Source organism: Hemibagrus wyckioides, linkage group LG24, assembly GCF_019097595.1.
Source record: "Hemibagrus wyckioides isolate EC202008001 linkage group LG24, SWU_Hwy_1.0, whole genome shotgun sequence".
Taxonomy (NCBI): Eukaryota; Metazoa; Chordata; class Actinopteri; order Siluriformes; family Bagridae; genus Hemibagrus; species Hemibagrus wyckioides.
Window position 1 is genome coordinate 16,806,904 of NC_080733.1, and position 20,552 is coordinate 16,827,455.

General features: G+C 41.7%; 3 protein-coding genes across 5 annotated transcripts in view; 2 read left to right on the forward strand and 1 right to left on the reverse strand.

The window, feature by feature from the left end:
• Positions 1-211: 211 nt before the first annotated feature.
• On the reverse strand, positions 212-9,143 carry tecra (trans-2,3-enoyl-CoA reductase a). Its single transcript, XM_058378409.1, has 11 exons — positions 8,674-9,143; positions 7,843-7,894; positions 7,686-7,730; positions 7,486-7,589; positions 5,721-5,836; positions 5,411-5,516; positions 3,506-3,578; positions 3,376-3,419; positions 3,224-3,281; positions 2,353-2,441; positions 212-385 (listed from the first exon to the last, which is right to left on the reverse strand). Exons 1-11 carry the CDS (start codon positions 8,836-8,838, stop codon positions 212-214), a joined length of 1,026 nt encoding a protein of 341 aa, XP_058234392.1. The 5' UTR covers positions 8,839-9,143.
• A 2,551-nt stretch (positions 9,144-11,694) lies between these two features.
• Positions 11,695-16,292, forward strand: dnajb1a (DnaJ heat shock protein family (Hsp40) member B1a). Its single transcript, XM_058378258.1, has 3 exons — positions 11,695-12,282; positions 13,105-13,670; positions 13,768-16,292. The coding sequence occupies exons 1-3, from the start codon at positions 12,072-12,074 to the stop codon at positions 13,996-13,998; spliced, it is 1,008 nt and encodes a 335-aa protein (XP_058234241.1). The 5' UTR covers positions 11,695-12,071; the 3' UTR covers positions 13,999-16,292.
• Positions 16,293-19,378: 3,086 nt separating this feature from the next.
• The window catches only part of gipc1 (GIPC PDZ domain containing family, member 1), an 11,039-nt gene continuing 9,865 nt past the window's right edge, over positions 19,379-20,552 (forward strand). For 2 of the 3 annotated variants that reach the window (XM_058378168.1, XM_058378172.1), the window contains exon 1: positions 19,422-19,578. The gene's annotated coding sequence lies outside the window, so the exon portion shown is untranslated. Of the gene's footprint in view, positions 19,579-20,552 lie in introns of all 3 variants that reach the window. The other variant, XM_058378169.1, reaches the window with a different exon arrangement.

The following is a 20,552-nucleotide window of genomic DNA, read 5'->3' on the forward strand; positions in this document are numbered from 1 at the left end:
TGACTCGAATCTTGGACTCGCAAGAGTTCTGTAAAGGTTCTTGGTTCAGTAGTGTTTTTTTTTTTTTTTAATTTGAAAACCTTTTTATCCAGGTTTAGTTTTATTGAATGGACTATTTAAGGTCTTGGTTCAGTTTGGGACAGATAGCGTTTTTTTCTGACCTGTCCTGCCTCTCTGTTATTCTTTACCTAGAGAAGTGTGTGTGTTAAGGTTAGAGGATGAAGGGCAGAATGGGTGAGCGCAGGGTCGGGTATTCTTTAAACTCCTTCAGGTAGCTGCGGTGTTTGCCTCTTGCCCACACGGTCATTTGCACAAAGCCGATGATGGTGAAGAAGGCGACAGGAACACACTGAGTCATGACGGTGAAGCCCAGCCAGGAGCCTGCCTACGGGAGGACAACACAACACACAATGAGGTTTAACACTGAAACACACATGACAATAATCAGACCCTTGAACAGTATAAGCCTTTATAGTGGCTCGTTCTATTGTGTCATAGGAATAGAAATGGATTTCTGGGACGTTTTCACTCAGGATAAAGAAATGAACAATGTTCTGTCTGTGAGTCTGATCTAAAACGAGTCTGTTTAGCTTTCAGTGTGTTTTAGCCGTGTGTTTTTCCCTCTGTTGGAGAACCTTACACAGAATTTTACTGACTGAAGATGGAATCTGAGCTGCTTTTTAAATGAACAAGCACTCGGAGAACATCTGTAATGGGTTTGATCTCAACATTTACTTTGGAGATGAACCTGGAACTTTTCTATGAATGTATCACACCTAATAGGCTATAGGGTAAAAATACACAGAAGTCCTGAGTGTCTACTTTCATTTGAGCTTCACATTAACCTCCACTGTGGATTGAGACATGACCAAGACTCTCAATCATCAACATGGACACGATAAAAACAGGAGGAAACTCTATTTTTGGGCTTCTGGGTAAAAGAGTTCACGTCTGTTTACTGTTTTCTAAAAAACAGCAGTGTGTGAATTTCAGTAAACTGACAGGTGAAGGAAGCGACGTATTGGGATGCTGTTGGTCCGTGTTTAATATTCTCATTGAAGCTGTTCGATGTGTAATTGATCGAGACGTCGCTGTGACTGAATACAAAAAAAGATGGAAAAATTTCTGACATATATTGATACCTTACCTTCAAGAAACCAAAACAGCATGCAAATGTTTTTATTCACTTTTTAAGAAGACAGTTTAACTTGATGGTAAAAATCGGTCTCCATAAAGTGGTCTAAATGTCAGGATGCTCCTGTGCTGCAGTCAGGATGACATCTGCAAATGAAATTTTCTCCCTTTTCAGATTTAACCGTATTTTAAAATTCTAGACCTTCACTTGTGGTTGAGAAACATGTTCAGTACAGGATGTTTTCAGAACTATACACCAACCAGGCGTAACATTATGACCACCTGTCTAATATTATATTGGTCCACCTTTTGCTGCCAAAGCAGCCCTGACCCGTCCTGCACTGTGTATTCTGACCCCTTTCTATCAGAACCAGCATTAACTTCTTCAGCAACACTTTGTCCTCAAAGTTGATGTGTTAGAAGCGGGAAAAATGGGCAAACGTAAGGATTTGAGCGAGTTTGACTAAAGGCCAAATTGTGATGGCTAGACCACTGGATCAGAGCATCTCCAAAACTGCAGCTCTTGTGGTGTGTTCCCGGTCTGCAGTGGTCAGTATCTATCAAAAGTGGTCCAAGGAAGGAACAGTGGTGAACCGGTGACAGGGTCATGGACGGCCAAGGCTCATTGATGGACGTGGGGAGTGAAGGCAGGCCCGTGTGATCCGATCCAACAGACGAGCTACTGTTGCTCAAATTGCTGAAGAAGTTAATGCTGGTTCTGATAGAAAGGGGTCAGAATACACAGTGCAGGACAGGTCAAAAGGAGGACCAACACAATATTAGGTCATAATGTTATGCCTGATCAGTGTATAAGGAGCAAAACATAGGCTATTGACATGTTTAATACTACATTAGCTCCATATTTATTGTGTAAATGCTTCTGTAAATGATTTAAAAAGTATTGTAATGTATATTCCATTTCATATTTATAATCACTGCTTTGCATTAGGACATAAATTCCTTCTCAGGACCTAACAGAATGTCCAGTTTTATCTGCAATGACCAGCAGAGGGCAGCAGTAAATCTCAGTAAGAAGTTCAGCTCAGAAAGTCCAGTGCTGTTGAGTTGAAGTGTGTGTTTGTGTGTGTGTGTGTGTAAGAGCAGAGATCAGAACCATGGTTAGGAATATGTGAGTTAGACGATGATCACTTTGACATTTTTAAACCAGAAACAGCTTCACGTCATGATCTTCCCTTCCCATGTGACAATGGGTCTTACCTCGTAGGTGTAATTCGGGCAAGAAACCACTATGAAGATCCACGTGAAAGGATTCTTGGTTGGATATGGGATCTTCTTGGTCTTAGATCCTTGGAGGTAAAACACAGTGTTAGGCTTTTTCAAATCAGTTGAGTTTACTCTTTACAGAGCTTATATCAGTAGGTTTAGGTCCCTAATGAAGAAACCAAAGTCGACAAAGGAAAGGAAAGCTCTCTGAGACGACATGAGGAACAAACCTCGACTCAGAAAAGGACAAATCCTCTTCTGGGAGACACGGGACTGTGGGATCATCAGTGAATACAGTGTATAGGTGCAGAAGTGTGATGAAAGTCCTGGGATGAGTAGCAGGACAGTCTTCATGATAACAGAAGCAGCTTTTAGAAAGTTTACCTTTTGGCTACGCATCCCCAGTACACTGGATTTCGTCTGGATTATGGGACATTTTCAATCAATATAAAGAAATGAATGATGTTCTGTCTGTGAGTCTGATCTAAAACCAGTCTGTTTAGCTTTCAGTGTGTTTTAGACGCGTGTTTCCCCTCTGTTGCAGAACCTTACACAGAATTTTCCTGGTTGAAGATGAAATCTGAGCTGCTTTTTAGATGAACAAGCACTCGGAGAAGAAAATGGGTTTGATCTCAACATTTACTCTGAAGATACAAACATTTGTGTGGAAAAAAATGAACCGTTTTTTATTTTTTTGGAAATTTTCTATGAATATATATCGCTCCTAGTAGGCTAGTGAAAAACAGAAATCCTTATGAAACACTACAAATTCTTGAAGTCCTGAGTGTCTACTTTCATATGAGCTTCATATTAACCTCCACTGTGGCATGTTCTGACCTCTGGGAAAAAGAGTGAATGATCTTACCTGGAGGTTTGAGATTGCGCAGAACGACGTGGATCGAGAAATTCCCCAACTGGCAAAACTACAGAGGTTAGAGAAACACGTGAAGCGAAAGATCAGACTGGATGAAGAATAAACAGACGGCGTGAACACGTTCGTGTTAAAGCGACACTCACCAGAAAAATCCCAAGTGCCGTCTTCACTTGCTGTTCTCCGTAGTCTGTAATCAGACACACACTCGGGATTTAGTGCAGCTGGAAATCTGAAGCTAAAATAAACGCGCCCCTGATGGAACCTGTTACTTACATGGCGGCGTGTAGAGCGGATGGTTGATGTAGTAGGCCATCCAGGCTGCAAAGAACCAATAAAATGAACAATTCTGAAAGAGAAAGTATCTTAAGTTAGATCTGGTGCCAGAATTCTGGTGGACATTTTGCTGTCCAACAAACTGTTACCATGTGACTTAAAGATGGTATCCAAATATTTCTGATTTTCTCAGCTTTCTTGTCAAGTTTACAAGTAAAACGATCATTTTATCAAGACTGTTTACTCAGAATTTACCTCAGAAATCCTGTCAGCTTGGCTCATGTTTGCCGCTAGCAAGCTAGCAAGTAAGTTTATAAACATTTAAGAGTGTATTTATATTTTAAATCTCATGTTATTGAGCATATAACGCTATAAAGATCTATAAATCTGAATTAAACTGACTTACAAATCTTCTCAGGTTAGCTTATGTTAGCTAGCAAGGAAGAATTAGAATGTAATATTTTTTAATCATTCTAAACAGGCTCAAGACTAAAACAAATCCTGTTAGTTTAGCTGTCTAGCTAGCTAGTAAGATTATAAAAAAAAAAAAAATTAATTGTAAAATCCTGTCAGGATAGCATATGTTAGCTGGATATTTGCAATTGGAAATTTTAACCATTTATTAATAAGACTTTACAATCTTCTAAGAAATCCTGTCAGGAAACATAGTTAATAATTAATGCTATAAACTTTTTATAGTCTTTGATTTAAAAATGTCTTCAAAAGTCCTGTCAGGTTAGGGTTCGACTGAAATCTTCCTGTCTTCCTGTCAGGTTAGGGTTCGACTGAAATCTTCCTGTCTTCCTGTCAGGTTAGGGTTCGACTGAAATCTTCCTGTCTTCCTGTCAGGTTAGGGTTCGACTGAAATCTTCCTGTCTTCCTGTCAGGTTAGGGTTCGACTGAAATCTTCCTGTCTTCCTGTCAGGTTAGGGTTCGACTGAAATCTTCCTGTCTTCCTGTCAGGTTAGGGTTCGACTGAAATCTTCCTGTCTTCCTGTCAGGTTAGGGTTCGACTGAAATCTTCCTGTCTTCCTGTCAGGTTAGGGTTCGACTGAAATCTTCCTGTCTTCCTGTCAGGTTAGGGTTCGACTGAAATCTTCCTGTCTTCCTGTCAGGTTAGGGTTCGACTGAAATCTTCCTGGTAGCATTAGAAAGTAGAAATGTTCTGAGATAAAGTATGACAAAACAATTTCAGAAACCTGCTAGCTAGCTGGCTGTCAACATGTGAGGTACTTTTACACTTAGCAAGTGGAAACCTTTTTGAAGTACATTTCACATTTTTGGAGTACATTTAAGGTATGTTTTGGGAACATTTGGTGTGTTTGGAGTACATTTGGAATACATTTGGTGTTTTTGGAGTATATTTAGCATTTTTTAAGTACATTTGAGGAACATTTATCGTTATTTGGAGTACATTTGGGGAACATCTGGTGTTTTTGGAGTACATTTCACGTTTTTAAAGTACATCTGAAATACGTTTTAGGAACCTTTGGTGTTTTTGGAGTACCTTTGGAATAAATTTAGTGTTTTTAGAGTACATTTAGCATTTTTGGAGTATATTTGGAGTACATTTAGCATGTTTGGAGTACATTTAGCATTTTTGGAGTATATTTGGAGTACATTAAGTGTTTTTGGAGTATATTTGGAGTACATTTAGCATTTTTGGAGTATATTTGGAGTACATTAAGTGTTTTTGGAGTATATTTGGAGTACATTTAGGGAACGTTTGGTGTTTTGAGAGTACATTTAGCGTTTCTGGAGTACATTTAGAGTTTTTGGAGAATATTTGTAATACATTTGGGGAACATTTGGTGTTTTTGGTGTACATTTGGCATTTTTGAAGTACATTTGGAGTTTTCTGAGTACATTTGATGTTTCTGAACTACATCTGGACTTTTTGTTCACCTTGAAAATGTTGCGCAGTGGCATGGTACCGTGGCAGAAGCGATGCACGAACAAGGTTTCCAGAATCCTCTTGACGTAATGGAAGGAGTGACACAAACACGCTATGCTGGAAAATGGACACAGAGACGTGACTGAAAGCCTTTCTGTGAAGAATGCTGTTTTCAGAAGCCCATTCATGACAGTTCAAAGTGTCAGCTTAGGGGAAAGAATTTTCTGGCCCTGAAACACTCACATCCATCAACACTAGAGCTTAAAAGCAAAGGCAGCACAACTCTCAGTTTCCCGGGGTGCTTTCACGTCAGATACTTACTGTACCACCCAGTGTTTGCTGGTTGTGAAGTCATACTTGGGGGCGTAGATGAAGGGCAGTCTGAAGTAGAACATCAGGTAGATGAAGAGCGGTCCGACGCATTCGGCCAGGAACACCTGACAGAGCGAAGGAAACGGGGCGACAGGATGAGCTGTGAGCTTTGGAGGACTTTAAGCACAAGCAGTGTTCTTCATGAACTCCTGAGCACCAAAAGTAGCCAGAAGTGACATGTTAATGGAGCTATAATGGTTCAGACCTCTGACTGGCCAACGCAACCATCCTAGTCGAATCAGACCGATGCCATTTGGAGATAATGTGATAATGTCTTGAATCCAGTTATATTTATCCTTCTATTATTTCTTATTATAAGATTACAATAAACTTTCAATTCAATTTATACAGAAGTATAGAAACATAGAATAGAAATGATAAAGTTTAAAGTAAAGTTACAATTTATTCCTAACATCTATCCCTAATGAGAAAGCCTGAGGCAACGGTGGTGAGGAAAAACTCTCTGAGATAATGTGAGGCAGAAACCTTGAGAGGAACCAGACTCAGAAGGGAACCTCATCCTCATTTGGATGACACCAGACAGGTAATAATGTAAATGTTCATAATGTCCTTTCTACAACAGTTTATAGTCATGTGCAACTAAGATGTTATGGTTTTTTTTAGAAGTCACAAACTTTTTATTGTAAGATTTTAATGACTCTTCCTGTAGTGATGTCTTGTTTTGCATGCTCTCTCTGGTGTGTGTGTGTGTGTGTGTGTGGTGTATCTGGCCTCATGCCCAGAGTTCCCGGGATCGGCTCTGGATCCACAGCGACCCTGACCAGGATAAAGCAGTTACTAAAGATAAATGAATGAATGAATGATATTTAGCTTGAGTAAACATCACTGGTTCTACCTGTGAGCCATGTAAAGTCCACTGTCTTAAAAAAGAAAAGTTCCACATCACCTCCTATCGACTTTACAGGCTCACTAGATCGGATATACTGCACTCCATTAGTTGTGTACATGCAGTACTGCTCCATATTCCTGATAGAGCGCTATTAAAAATGATCTCATCTGATTTTTATTTACGATATAAGTATTGGCACCCATGGCGTCACTTGGGATGCTCAACTACCGTAACTGCCAGGTGATAAACATGATGTTCAGTTCATCACATTTCTCTGACAGCAGAATATTTTTTTATATTATATACGATTTTGCTGATGATGGGATTTTATTTCTATCACTTTAACTACATTAAAAACATCTTCGTCCTTCTGGCTATGGTTCCTCACAGACATTCCTTCAAGTCTAAGAACATTTGTCATTTGAGTCACAGCTATTAAGTGATAGTGCAAAGCTCTTTGGTGTGAAACATAGCACAGCTTCCCAATGCAGAAAGTAATGTGCCTATGTTGTTGGAATCTCTACAATGTTGTTCTCCAGCTTGGTGCAGGACAGAAGCAGTGCTGTGACTCCTACAGCCTTCCTGGATGCTTCTGGATCTATGAGAATCTGAAGTTTGTAGCTTTTCCAGGGTGCTGGAGATCAGAGATGAGCTGATTGTGAACATTCGGGCTGGAGAGATTAACATCTGGTGTGGAAACTGGGTCAGGGAGATTATGTGTACTGAGAAAGTGGATACGGTAGCAGGAAGGTGAGTGAAAGCTGAACCGGGCAGAGTGTGAAGTAAGCTCTGTGTTAGCATGCACTTGACTCACTGTGTGGTTGAACCTTCGAATCTAAGTTGTTGTTTGTCTTCTCCACTCACCGTCCCCCAGCTGATCTGAGCTCCAAGGTCCCTGAAGTAGAAGGTTGCTGTGGTTCCCACCGGAAGCTGCTGAAGGATGTCTTCATCCTTCAAGGGCTTTCCCTCTGATAGTAAAGACACACCGTTATTACCATCTCACAGAGCTCTCACGCTAACACACTCAGCTCTTTATAAATCAGTGTGAAACGGGATCCACTCACTTGGGTCCAGGCACAGAGACTGTCTGGCAGGATACCAGCGCTGATCTAGTGGAAGGTGGGGAGGTGGGGAGGTGGGGGGGGGCATCACTATTAAACCATCACACTGCCAGCCACTTAGCATGCTCGATGACAACATAAACTACACACACTGACTTACTTGATTTGTGGAACATTGACTTTATGTCCAAAATAGTAGCTGATGGTTCAACCTGGAGACCAGTGGAGAGAAGAGGATTCAGGACAGTTATAGCTGCTTACTTATATCTCAGTTAAAGCTTGTATATCCAATGCATGAAGTCAAAATGAATGAATCTTTTAATATTTCTAAACGAAAATATGTTATCAATTTCAGATAAACGGGGAACAGCGAAGCACTTGCAGATATTACATACTAAAATAAAGATTTTGAAATAAAATGTTAATTATAAACGTATGAATATTTAATGAGCAAAGCTAAAAAATCTATCTATCTATCTATCTATCTATCTATCTATCTATCTATCTATCTATCTATCTATCTATCTATCTATCTATCTATCTATCTATCTATTTAAATAAAGGATTTTAGACAATAAAATAGCATTATGTAGGAAAGACTCTAACCACTGGAACTATTATAATATTTAATTAATATTATTAAGTAATTAAGTAAATAAATATTATAAATTATCATTACCATACCACAATGTGTGTATATATATATATATATATATATATATATATATGCATTCTTTTTTACTTTTTCTCAATCTAACTAAATATTTTTAAATCAAAAATGTTGATTTTATAATAATAATAATAAAAAAAAATAAAAATAAACTTTTTTAAACAAGATTGTCAGAGTATTATGTGTCTGTGATTAACAGGTTCACTGATCTGTTACTACAAATGTCTTTTACCAGCCTTTTCAAAGCTTCCAGTTCTTACATTTATGGTTGAAGAACATGTATCAAGAGCTTATGTAAGGTAATGCACAGATGGGACTTACCTTATCCAAGAGCAGCAGCTTCTCCTTGGTCTTGGCATCCAGAATCTCCACCTCGAAGTAAACGATTCGTTTAGGTTTTTTTGGCGCTTTAGGTCTGGGCTTAGAGGAAGGCTGTGGAGCGGCTTCAGCCTTGACCCCCTTAGCCTCTAAAGCCAAGATATCCATGTTTGCGCCTCCTCAAACACAGCAAGACCCGAAGAGAGTAACTCAAAGCCACTCTAAGTTCTTTATGGCCTCCTCAAATCAATTTAAGTAAAACTAACAGATGTTTTTGGACCTTCTCCAGAATGTCTGACAGTGAGCTGCTCTCTCCGCTTCTTTCAGCCAGAGCAGAAAGACAGTGATGGGACGTCACACCAAAACTGGGAGGTGTTTCTGGGATGCTAGTCACCCATAAAGTGATCGTCAGAGCAAAGGGAAAATAGCGCCCTGTCTTTAACACTTGGGGGGGCTGCCACGTTCCTCAGAGTGCCCCCTGGGACCTGCAAAAAAGCCCTCTGAACACGAAACCCGAGAGCCCCAGGACGTGTTATCCATAGTACGCCTCACACCAGGCTAAATATATACCTTCCATTTCTCCATAGGCCAGCTGGGTGACCTTGCAGACCTCAGACCAACCCAGCAGAAGATCTGATGTTGTCAAGACTATTCTGAAGCATGGGGCTCACAGCCACAAGAGTCCATAGAGAATAGCCAGCCACATACAGGACCGTTCTCTGTTAACGTGCTAATGTTTTCCTAGATATGCTATTTATAGCTTATATCTGTGAACAATTCGGTTGTGAAGAACCGGTGATTGTCTTGGGGATTTTTCTTCTAGACATTGCACTAGGGGTAGACATTTTGTCCATTAATCTACCATTGTACTGTATATCCTACATTCTCAGACATATGTGGAAAACCCTCTGATAAACATACAGCATTTTAACACCTATAACCTTGTCTTCTGGTGGTTTAATTTCTGGGCTGATTCCCTTTCATTTACTCCATCACCAAGGTTTTGGTCTAAATTGTGGAAATGAACTTGGTGTGTAAAAGTATTGAGCCTTGGAAATCCTTATGCCTCATAACCCTCTGGGTCCTAGTGCCCAGCCATCTACAAAGAGGTCAGGTGTAAGGTTTAGTGTTTGGCTGATATATTTGGCAAGTTCCTTCTCAACAAATTACATATCCGTCAGCATGCCAAGCATCTGAGAAGGATTTGAGGACACACTGCTGCCCCCTGGAGTTTTCTCATAACCATGTCAACAATCTAAACCTGGCAAAGTCATGCAGACCAATCGTCCAGAAGGACTTCTGTGTTTCGGGCCAATATAGTACCATATTACAGTCATTTATAGGTTGATCATATGAAGGAGAATGGCAGGCAAAGTACACTGAGTTAATTTACACCAGCTGTCGACAGTCCTCGTAGTTAATGAACTTAACGACTGTGTGAATATGACGCTGGCCTTTGCATCATGGAGGAAAATGCACTTTCATTAAGAAGGCACTGCTTGCCAATGACTTCAAGTCCCTGATATCACGAGGAACATAAATCCTCAGTGCTAAACTACACTGGAATGATGTGTCTGTTCTGACCACAAGCACATCTTTCTGGCACCAGTTTCCAAGTTGTAGACCTCAAGTTAGTCTCCAACCCCAGTGGTTTTCAAAGTAGGGTCCAGAGATGCTCAGGACTCTGTAAAGAATAGCCAAGGTTTGATTTTCAATTCACAGCTCTCCATGATGAAGATTGTTTTTCGTTACTGAGGTCTTTTATTATTACAATATTCGCATATTTGACCGGTCACTGAAGTTACACTGGATTAATCCAAATTATACCTCAGTATGTGTCTGTTCATACATCACTCAGTATGTTTACATTCCTTTCCACTTCACATTCTATATTTTTTGACATCTGTTTAATATCCTCTCGCTGTATGCAAATCCCTATGTTTGACTATTGTGCAATACCTTATTTATATCTATATATTGCTATCTATATAAAATACACTATATTGCCAAAAGTTTTGGGACACCCCTCCAAATCATTGAATTCAGGTGTTGTGTTTCACTCTAATTCATCCCGAAGGTGTTCTATGGGGCTGAGGTCAGGACTCTGTGCAGGACAGTCAAGTTCCTCCACACCAAACTCACTCATCCATGTCTTTATGGACCTTGCTTTAGTCACTGGTGTGCGGTCATGTTGGAACAGGAAGGGGTCATCCCCAAACTGTTCCCACAAAGAGCATGAAATTGTCCAAAATGTCTTGATATGAAGCTGAAGCATTAAGAGTTCCTTTCACTGGAACTAAGGGGCGGAGCCCAACCCCTGAAAAACAACACCTGAACTCAAAGATCCGGAGGGGTGTCCCAAAACTTTTGGCGATATACTGTATGTTGAGAACAGAACAACATGGACTAGAACAGACACATATTGAACACAATAGAATTTAATGAGAATATATAGCATTTATCATTAGAGAATAGAATAACGTTTATTGGCAATTTAGGTTCATGAGAATATTCTGCATGTTTGGGAGTATATGAATAGAATTGAATAGAATCTAGATCACATGTTTATCATTATAGAATAGAATTGAATAGAAAAGTGTGCCTTTATGAACAGAAGTGACATATGAACAAATATTCTGAATGTTTATGAGTACTGGAAGAGAACAGAGGTTAATTAGAACATATTACAGATTTATAATAAAATAGAATAAAAATAGAATTTAATGGGGGGGAGAACATAAACGTTTATGGGAATAGAATAGATTAAAAGTTAGTCCACGTGTAAGTAAAGAATAAAATATTTATTTGCTTTTTGTCGTTTTATTTAAAAAATAATAAAGTTCTCACGAGACACCTCAGGCACTATTTATTTATTTATTTATTTATTCTCCCGTATTCATATTACTTTTTAATCCATGATTGGCTGAAAAGTTACACGATCAGCCAATCACAGCCCACGAGGGGCGGGTCCTGTCTCCGGACCAGCAGGTGGCGGTTGTGCTCTCGCGCGCAGACACACGTCACGCGTTTTGAAGACGAGGCACGAGCTTTCTCTCGAACTTTCTCTGGGTTCAAATGATGAGGTCGAGTTGTTTTTTAATTCCCCCCCTGAATGTGGTAAAAAACTTTAAATGGCTGTTTTAGGGCTTTATTAATACCATGGGATTTGTTTCGGATCAACACGAAGAGTTTGTTTAAAAGATAGTAAGAAGCGGGAGTTTGTGTGGAGAGACGGCTGTTATTTTGTTGGACGCCGGTGTATTTGACGGTATAAAATGGTGTGGGATTTGATTTATTAAACCTCCTTATGGATCCGACGGCTGTGTAACTCTTCAGTTTGGAGTTTTAATTAATATTTGTATATATATCTTTTTTTTAAACGCGGATATTTTTTTTTTGTAATGGGTAAAGATTATTATAAAGTCCTGGGCATACAGAAAGGTGCTTCAGACGATGAGATTAAGAAAGCGTACAGAAAGCAGGCGTTACGGTATCACCCGGACAAAAACAAGTCCCCCGGAGCCGAGGACAAATTCAAGGAGATCGCAGAAGCCTACGACGTGCTGAGCGACGCCAAGAAGAAAGATATCTACGACCGATACGGCGAAGAAGGTAAGTGACGTGCTGTATTTGAACGTTGGGGCGTGGCCCCAAAGACGGGCGTTATTCTGGAAGGTGGGGGCGTGGTCGAGATGACTCTGGCCAGTTTGGTGTGGAGGATCTTGACCTCAGAACACCTTTGGGATGAATTAGAGCGGAGACTGTGAGCCAGACCTTCTCGTCATCACAACATCAGTGCCTGACCTCACAAATGGCCGCGCTTCTAGAGGAATGGTCAAATAATTCCCATAAACACACTCCTAAACCTTGTGGAAAGCCTTCCCAGAAGAGTTGCAGCTGTTATAGCTGCAAAAGGGGCGGGGTCAACTCCATATTACACTCATCACCGTTCTGGCCTGGCTCACAGTCTCTGCTCTAATTAATCCCAAAGGTGTTCTATGGGGTTGAGGTCAGGACTCTGTGCAGGTCAGTCAAGTTCCTCTACACCAAACTGGCCAGAGTCATCTCTGAATAGCAGAAATCAGTTTTAGTGTTTAGCCCCGCCCCTTAATTTGATAAATGTTTTGCCCCTTGATTTGACTGTAGGTGTTCTCCAGCATGAAAATGTCTCTCCATTAATAAGTAGCTGGATTTATTTATTTATTGATTTATTCATTGTCTGAGTTATCCTAAAGTTATCAGTAGTAGGGGGAAAAGTTATAATGGATACCTTTAACACATATACATCTCTTTCTCTCTCTCTGGCACATTGCTCAGTTCTGCTCTTTTTTCCCAGAAGGTGTAGTTTCAGCTGTGGGGGGTGGATTCAGATCAGGTTAAACAGGATGGCTCGTTATGCCTCGTTAAAATGACTGGTTGTTTCTCTCCCTCTAGGACTTAAAGGTCATTCCGGAGGTTGTGGAACCAGTGGGTCAAACTATGCGTTCCATGGAGACCCACACGCCATGTTCGCCGAGTTCTTCGGTGGCCGCAGTCCATTCGATCAGTTCTTCAGCCATGGAGCTGACGACGACGACATGGACGTGGAGGACCCCTTTGCCGCGTTCGGCATGGGAGGCATGGGAGGCTTTCCCAGGTCCTTTAAGACTCGCGTCGGCGGCGCACACATTCCACGAGAGAAGAAGAAAGACCCTCCTGTTATTCACGAGCTCAAGGTGAGCTTGGAGGAGGTGTTCTCCGGCTGCACCAAGAAGATGAAGATCTCACGCAAGCGGCTAAACCCAGACGGCCGCACGGTCCGCACCGAGGACAAGATCCTCACCGTGAACATCCGGCCTGGCTGGAAGGAGGGCACCAAGATCACGTTCCCTAAAGAGGGAGACGAGACGCCCACGAACATCCCCGCCGACATCGTGTTTGTTGTAAAAGACAAGGTGCACTCAGTGTTCCGCAGAGACGGCTCCGATATCGTCTACCATATACAGATTTCCCTCCGAGACGTGAGTGTCCTTCTGGTCTCTCTGTACTACAGCACTGTCCAAATCTCACTCTGCCTTTTTAGCTGAGTTTTCATTTATTTCATATCAATATCCGCAGGCGCTGTGTGGCTGCTCGGTCAGTGCGCCGACGCTGGACGGCCGGACCATCACTGTATCGTGTCGCGACGTCATCAAACCAGGCATGAAGAAGAGGGTCGTGGGTGAGGGACTGCCCCTGTCCAAATCTCCTGATAAGAGAGGGGACATGGTGCTGGAGTTTGTTGTGAAGTTTCCTGACAAAGTGACGCAGAACACTCGCGATGCTCTGCTGCAGATCCTCCCACCGTGAACGCTCTTGGGGAGGACACAGAGTCGGTGGGGGCGGGGTTCGGGAGAGATGGGCTGTGGTTAGAGTCAGAGACGGTCCCTGCTGCATACAACCAGACTGCTCCACAGTATTAATTTATAAACCACTTCTCACCTATGTTGAGTGCATTTTTGACGTCACTGTGAACCCCTTTGCACAGTGCTGACAGACACTCAAGACACACACATACACAGGGTATGCAGCTGCCTTTATCATTTTTGCAGCTTTGAAAGCTGCAAAATTAGCAACAGTGCTGTTTTATTTTCTTTCACACACTGATTATCATCTTTTCTTTCTCATTCATCATGGAAGGAACAGACAGCTGTGTGTGTGAGAGAGAGAGGAGTGAGTATGTGTGTGAGAGTGAGTGTGTGTGTGTGTGTGTGTAGGGAAAGGCAGGCATCTTCTCGGAGGGAGGGAGGGAGGGAGGGAGGGAGGGCAGGCATCCTGAGGCATTATGTTCTCCTCCCACTGTTACCACCCTTCCACACCGGCTCTCTATTCTTTTCTGCATTACACCTGGTGCTGTGAGTGTGTCTCAGGTACATCCACACCCTCCAGTGCTCATCTACTTATCGTAACCCTGTATCGTTTCATGCATCTTGTGTCTCCAGATCTCGATACCATTTGAACCACCATCTGACCTCCTGAAATCAGATTTCCGTGTCATCTATATGCAAATTACTGACTTCTTAGTGCTGTTCTTCATTTCTATTTATTTATTAGGAAATAAATGCATCAAATGATGCCGTTTTGTGAGGTGGTGGCAGCTTCAACAGCCTTGGTCATCTCCCAGCAATTATTCAACAATATTTACAGATATTTACAGCTTTGTTTTTTTTATATATATATATATATATATATATATATATATATATATATATATATATATATATATATATATATATATATATATATATATATATGGCCACTTGCCTTTGGTTTTTGAAACCTGACATCATGAAATCATCGTGAGAATCCAAGCATTAATGTATTTCAGTTATCTTTATAGACACTATAGTAACAAATAAACGTGTGTTCTGAGACGGGTTACATATTTTGTTGTATTTTTATAAATACTTGATGACTTCAGCGTGTCCGAAATCCCAAACCTAGTGATGGTTTCAAGGTGTGTGCTTTCATCTATTTAAAGTATTCTCCTTCACCTTTTAATGTATACACCAATCGGGCATAACATTATGACCACCGAGAGGTGCCGTGAATAACACTGATGATCTCCTCATCATGGCACCTGGGTGGGATATATTAGGCAGCAAGTGAGCATTTTGTGCTCAAAGTTGATGTTAGAAGCAGGAAAAATGGACAGGAGTAAAGATTTGAGCGAATTTGACGAAGGGCCAAATTGTGATGGCTAGACCACTGGATCAGAACATCTCCAAAACTGCAGCTCTTGTGGGGTGTTCCCGGTCTGCAGTGGTCAGTATCTATCAAAAGTGGACCAAGGAAGTAACAGTGGTGAACCGGTGACAGGGTCATGGGGGGGCGAGGCTCATTGATGGATGTGGGGAGTGAAGGCTGGCCCGTGTGATCCGATCCAACAGACGAGCTACTGTTGATCAAACTGCTGAAGAAGTTAATGCTGGTTCTGATAGAAAGGGGTCAGAATACACAGTGCATGATGGGTCAGGGCTGTTTTGGTGCCAAAAAGGGGACCAACACAATATTAGGCAGGTGGTCATAATGTTATGTCTGATTGGTGTATGTTTTGAGCAATCCTTTCTGTCGTAGAAGGAATTCTGACTAATCCTGCCTACTACCAAAATAATTCTGAGCAGTCCAACCCACTTCTGAAGGAATTCTGACCAATCCTGCCCACTTCTGAAGGAATTCTGACCAATCCGACCAAAAGAATTCTGCATGATCACGCTTGCTGTTGAAGGATTTCAAACCAATCCCACCTACTACTGAAGTTCTGACCTATCATGCCACTGCCGGAATTTTTGACCAATCCTAGCTGCTTCCGGAAGCGATTCTGACCGATCCTGCCCAATATTGAAGGATTTTTTTTTACTAATCTTGCCATGCTATGAAGGAATTTTTAAAATCATTGGTCAGAATTCCTCTTCCGTACACATGGACATTTTTTTTTTTTTTTTACACACACCTCCAACACCAAAGTCCTTCAGTTTGTCCCGGACGTGAACTGGTAAAAAATTGCCTTAATACATTTTTATTTTAATTTTTTAAAAGAAGTCAGAAATATTTGGTTCTTGTTGATGGTCTACATAGGAAATAAATAATCATGTAAAAATTCATCAAGCATCTAAGAGTCGGTTTTTATTTATTATCAATAATTTTTACTTAATGCATGGAGAGGGGTTTTGTAGAGAGATTGATTTTTGGGTGATGATCAGCTTTAAATCTGCTGTTTTTTAATGTGAATAATCCCTCTCTGAGATTTTTATTAGATTCCCTGACACAGAAGACGCATGAAACGAGCAGGTGAACCGGGTCCAGGTGGAAAATAAGACGAGAAATTTTTTATTTAACATTTTTAACACTCGCTCTGGATGTGGAGGTTGCTCTGCGAAGCTCAGAAGAAGCTTATAACAGCTCATAACAAAGAAAAAGATAAGGCTTATACGATTAGGACTATAATGATTTGTACTGAATGATTAGTGGCAGTAAGAGTGCAAAGGTAGAAAGAAAACAATTAAATGTTGATCTCTTGTTAAAATTCTCAGTTTTCTCAGTTCCCTCACTAGGGAATCTGCCCACTCTTGAAACAATTTTGACCAATCCCACCCACTCATGAAGGAATTCTGACCAATCCTGACTGATACAGAAAGAATTCTGACCAATCCTGACTGATACAGAATGAATTCTGACCAATCCTGACTGATACAGAATGAATTCTGACCAATCCTGACTGATACAGAATGAATTCTGACCAAGCCGACCAAAAGAATTCTGCGTGATCCCGCTTGCTGTGGAAGGAATTCTAAGCAATCCCACCTTCTACTGAAGTTCTGACCATTCTTGCCACTGACGGAATTTTGACCAATGCTGCCCATTACTGCCGGAGTTCTGACCAATTCTAGCTGCTTCCGTAGTGATTCTGACCGATCCTGCCCAGTATTGATGGATTTTTTTTTTTTTTACAGATTAATCAGATTAATCTCTTGTTAAATGTCTCGTTTTCTCAGTTCTCTCTCACTAAGAATCTGCCTCACACTCATTATTCCTCTACCTGAGTTTAATACTCATGCAGTATATTTATTGTGTCAATGTTGAGGGAACAATAAACAAGTTCTGGGCTTTTGTTTCAACCATTAAGGGATTTAATTGCCTCATTAGCTGCCAGTTAAAATCATTATAAGTTTAATAAAATCAGAGACTCGTGTATTTAATTAACTTGGAATTTATTGACTTGTTCCCCTGGGAGAACCAGATGAGTTTACTGACTTTACAGAATTATGATTTAAATAAACTGACACCACATACAAGAACACCATGACAGGACAGCAAGCCACGCCTCCTTCAGTGAGCCTGACAGGCCATGCCTCCTTCACTGAGTCTGACATGCACACATGCCACACCTCCTTCACTCAACCTGACAAGCACACAGGCCACGCCTCCTTCACTCAACCTGACAAGCACACAGGCTACGCCTCCTTCACTCAACCTGACAAGCACACAGGCTACGCCTCCTTCACTCAACCTGACAAGCACACAGGCTACGCCTCCTTCACTCAACCTGACAAGCACACAGGCCACACATCCTTTACTAAGTCTGACATACTACACAGGCCACATCTCCTTCACTGAGCCTGACATGCACACAGGCCACACCTCCTTCACTGAGCCTGACATGCACACAGGCCACGCCTCCTTCACTGAGTCTAACATGCTCCACAGGCCACGCCTCCTTCACTCAACCTGACAAGCACACAGGCCACACATCCTTTACTAAGTCTGACATACTACACAGGCCACATCTCCTCACTGAATCTGACATGCTACACAGGCCACGCCTCCTTCACTGAGTCTAACATGCTCCACAGGCCACACCTTCTTCTATGAGCCTGATATACACACAGGCCACACCTTCTTCAATGAGACTGAGATGCCCACAGGCCATGCCTTGTTCTCTGAGCCTTACATGCATTTAGGCCATGCCTCATTTACTAATTCTGACATGCACACAGGCCACACCTCCTTCACTGTGTCTGACGTGCTACACAGGCCACACCCCCTTCACTGAGTCTGACATGGACACAGGCCACGCATCATTTCCGCCTTCACTACACCTGACATGCTACACAGGCCACGCCTCCTTCACTGAGCCTAACATGCTACACAGGCCACACCTCCTTCACTGAGTCTGACATGCTACACAGGCCACACCTCCTTCACTGAGTCTGACATGCTACACAGGCCATACCTCCTTCACTGAGCCTGACATGGACACAGGCCACACCTCCTTCACTGAGCCTGACATGGACACAGGCCACACCTCCTTCACTGAGCCTGACATGGACACAGGCCACACCTCCTTCACTGAGCCTGACATGCTACACAGGCCACACCTCCTTCACTGAGCCTGACATGTTACACAGGCCACACCTCCTTCACTGAGCCTAACATGTTACACAGGCCACACCTCCATCACTGAGCCTGACATGTTACACAGGCCACACCTCCTTCACTAAACCTGACATGTTACACAGGCCACACCTCCATCACTGAGCCTGACATGTTACACAGGCCACACCTCCTTCACTGAGCCTGACATGCTACACAGGCCACACCTCCTTCACTGAGCCTGACATGTTACACAGGCCACACCTCCATCACTGAGCCTGACATGTTACACAGGCCACACCTCCTTCACTGAGCCTGACATGCTACACAGGCCACACCTCCTTCACTGAGCCTGACATGTTACACAGGCCACACCTCCATCACTGAGCCTAACATGAACACAGGCCACACCTCCTTCACTGAGCCTAACATGTTACACAGGCCACACCTCCTTCACTGAGAATTAGACAAATTAAACAAATATAACATTTTCAGTATCTAGATATGTAATGTGCGTGTCCTATCAGTCTTTCACACATTGCTCATAACAACAAGGCTTCATGTTGTGTTTCGGTACACTTTGAGCTCCTTATTTCACTTTCCCACAGATTCAGGGTGTGTTTCATTTCAAATTCCTGAACGCTAGATGGTAGGAGTGCACTTCTCCTTCGGTGAAACCGGCCTTCGCGCCCCCCTTATTTGTAACTAGAAGAGAAAAAGAAATCCCAAGCTGTGGCTAAATCCCAAACGCCTCAACGCTCCCTACTACACGCGCACTACCTAGTGTGCAAAATAAATCGCGCAGGCGCACTAAGTAGGGCACTACATCTCGAATCGGGACCGAGCCAGCCCTGGCGGCGGCGACATTCCAGCGGAAGCTCTCATCCTCTCATCTCGTCCTGTGATAGGAAAGCTTTCAGCCTAGAGGTTGGAAAAATTTTAGTCCTACATGAACATAAAAGTCCTGCTTGGATAGTTTTAGTGATCTAATAAGAGGATTTTAATCACGTTATCGTGGTGAGTCTGAGGGATTTGTGTTTAGCTCAGGTCTTTAAAATCGCCGCTAAGGAACAAGCTAACGGTCCCCCCCCCCTTTAGCTAAACCAGCTAGCAACTCGTCCTGGATAAATGTGTAGAGTTTGTCATCGTTATTAATGTCATGTGAGGCTTTTTAATCACACGAATAAGTCGTTTAATCCTCATTTCTTTCGGATTTGACTATTAGAAATGTTTTAGGTTTATCGAAAAGCTTTGCTAGTTAACTCCTAACTTCTAGCTAGCACTAACTTATCACTCTGGCACCTCACTTCTATTCTTTATCTAGTGTTTCTAGTCTTAAATACTAGTTCATTCATTAAACAGAACACTAGTAAGCTTTATAGATAGCTGAAATAGAGAATATAGCTCGATATGAGCCGATATGAATCTTTAAAGGTGTTTCGGTGTGATGGATGACGATACGATATTCCTGTTAAAAAATATCACGGTTTTATCGTCTTCAGTAATTTTTTTTTTTAACCTAGAAACCTGATCCATGTTTTCTCACCTTCGAAAGCTTCTAATTATGGCATTTTTTGTTATAGAATGCTTAACGTAAATTTTACGTAAGGAAGGAAGCGAATCTAAGATGCTTTACACTTATTTCCCGGTAACACCTCATCCTCCTGTCTGTTCTTCTTCACACACCACTTGCATACACTTTAATATTCATCAAAAAGCCACACTTTTTATCTGTTTATAGTTACATTATATAAACAGCGCTTCTTTTTAATGAGAAAATAAATAAAACATTTAAACGTTAAACATTTATTTATTTATTAGGGATCGATGTTTATTAAGGCTTTTGGTTCATTTTTAAATTGAGAAAAATCAGTCTCTCTCTGTCTCTCTCTCTGTCTCTCTCTCTCTCTCTCTCTCTCTCTGTCTCTCTCTCTCTCTCTCTCTCTCTCTCTGTCTCTTTCTCTCTCTCTCTCTCTCTCTCTCTCTGTCTC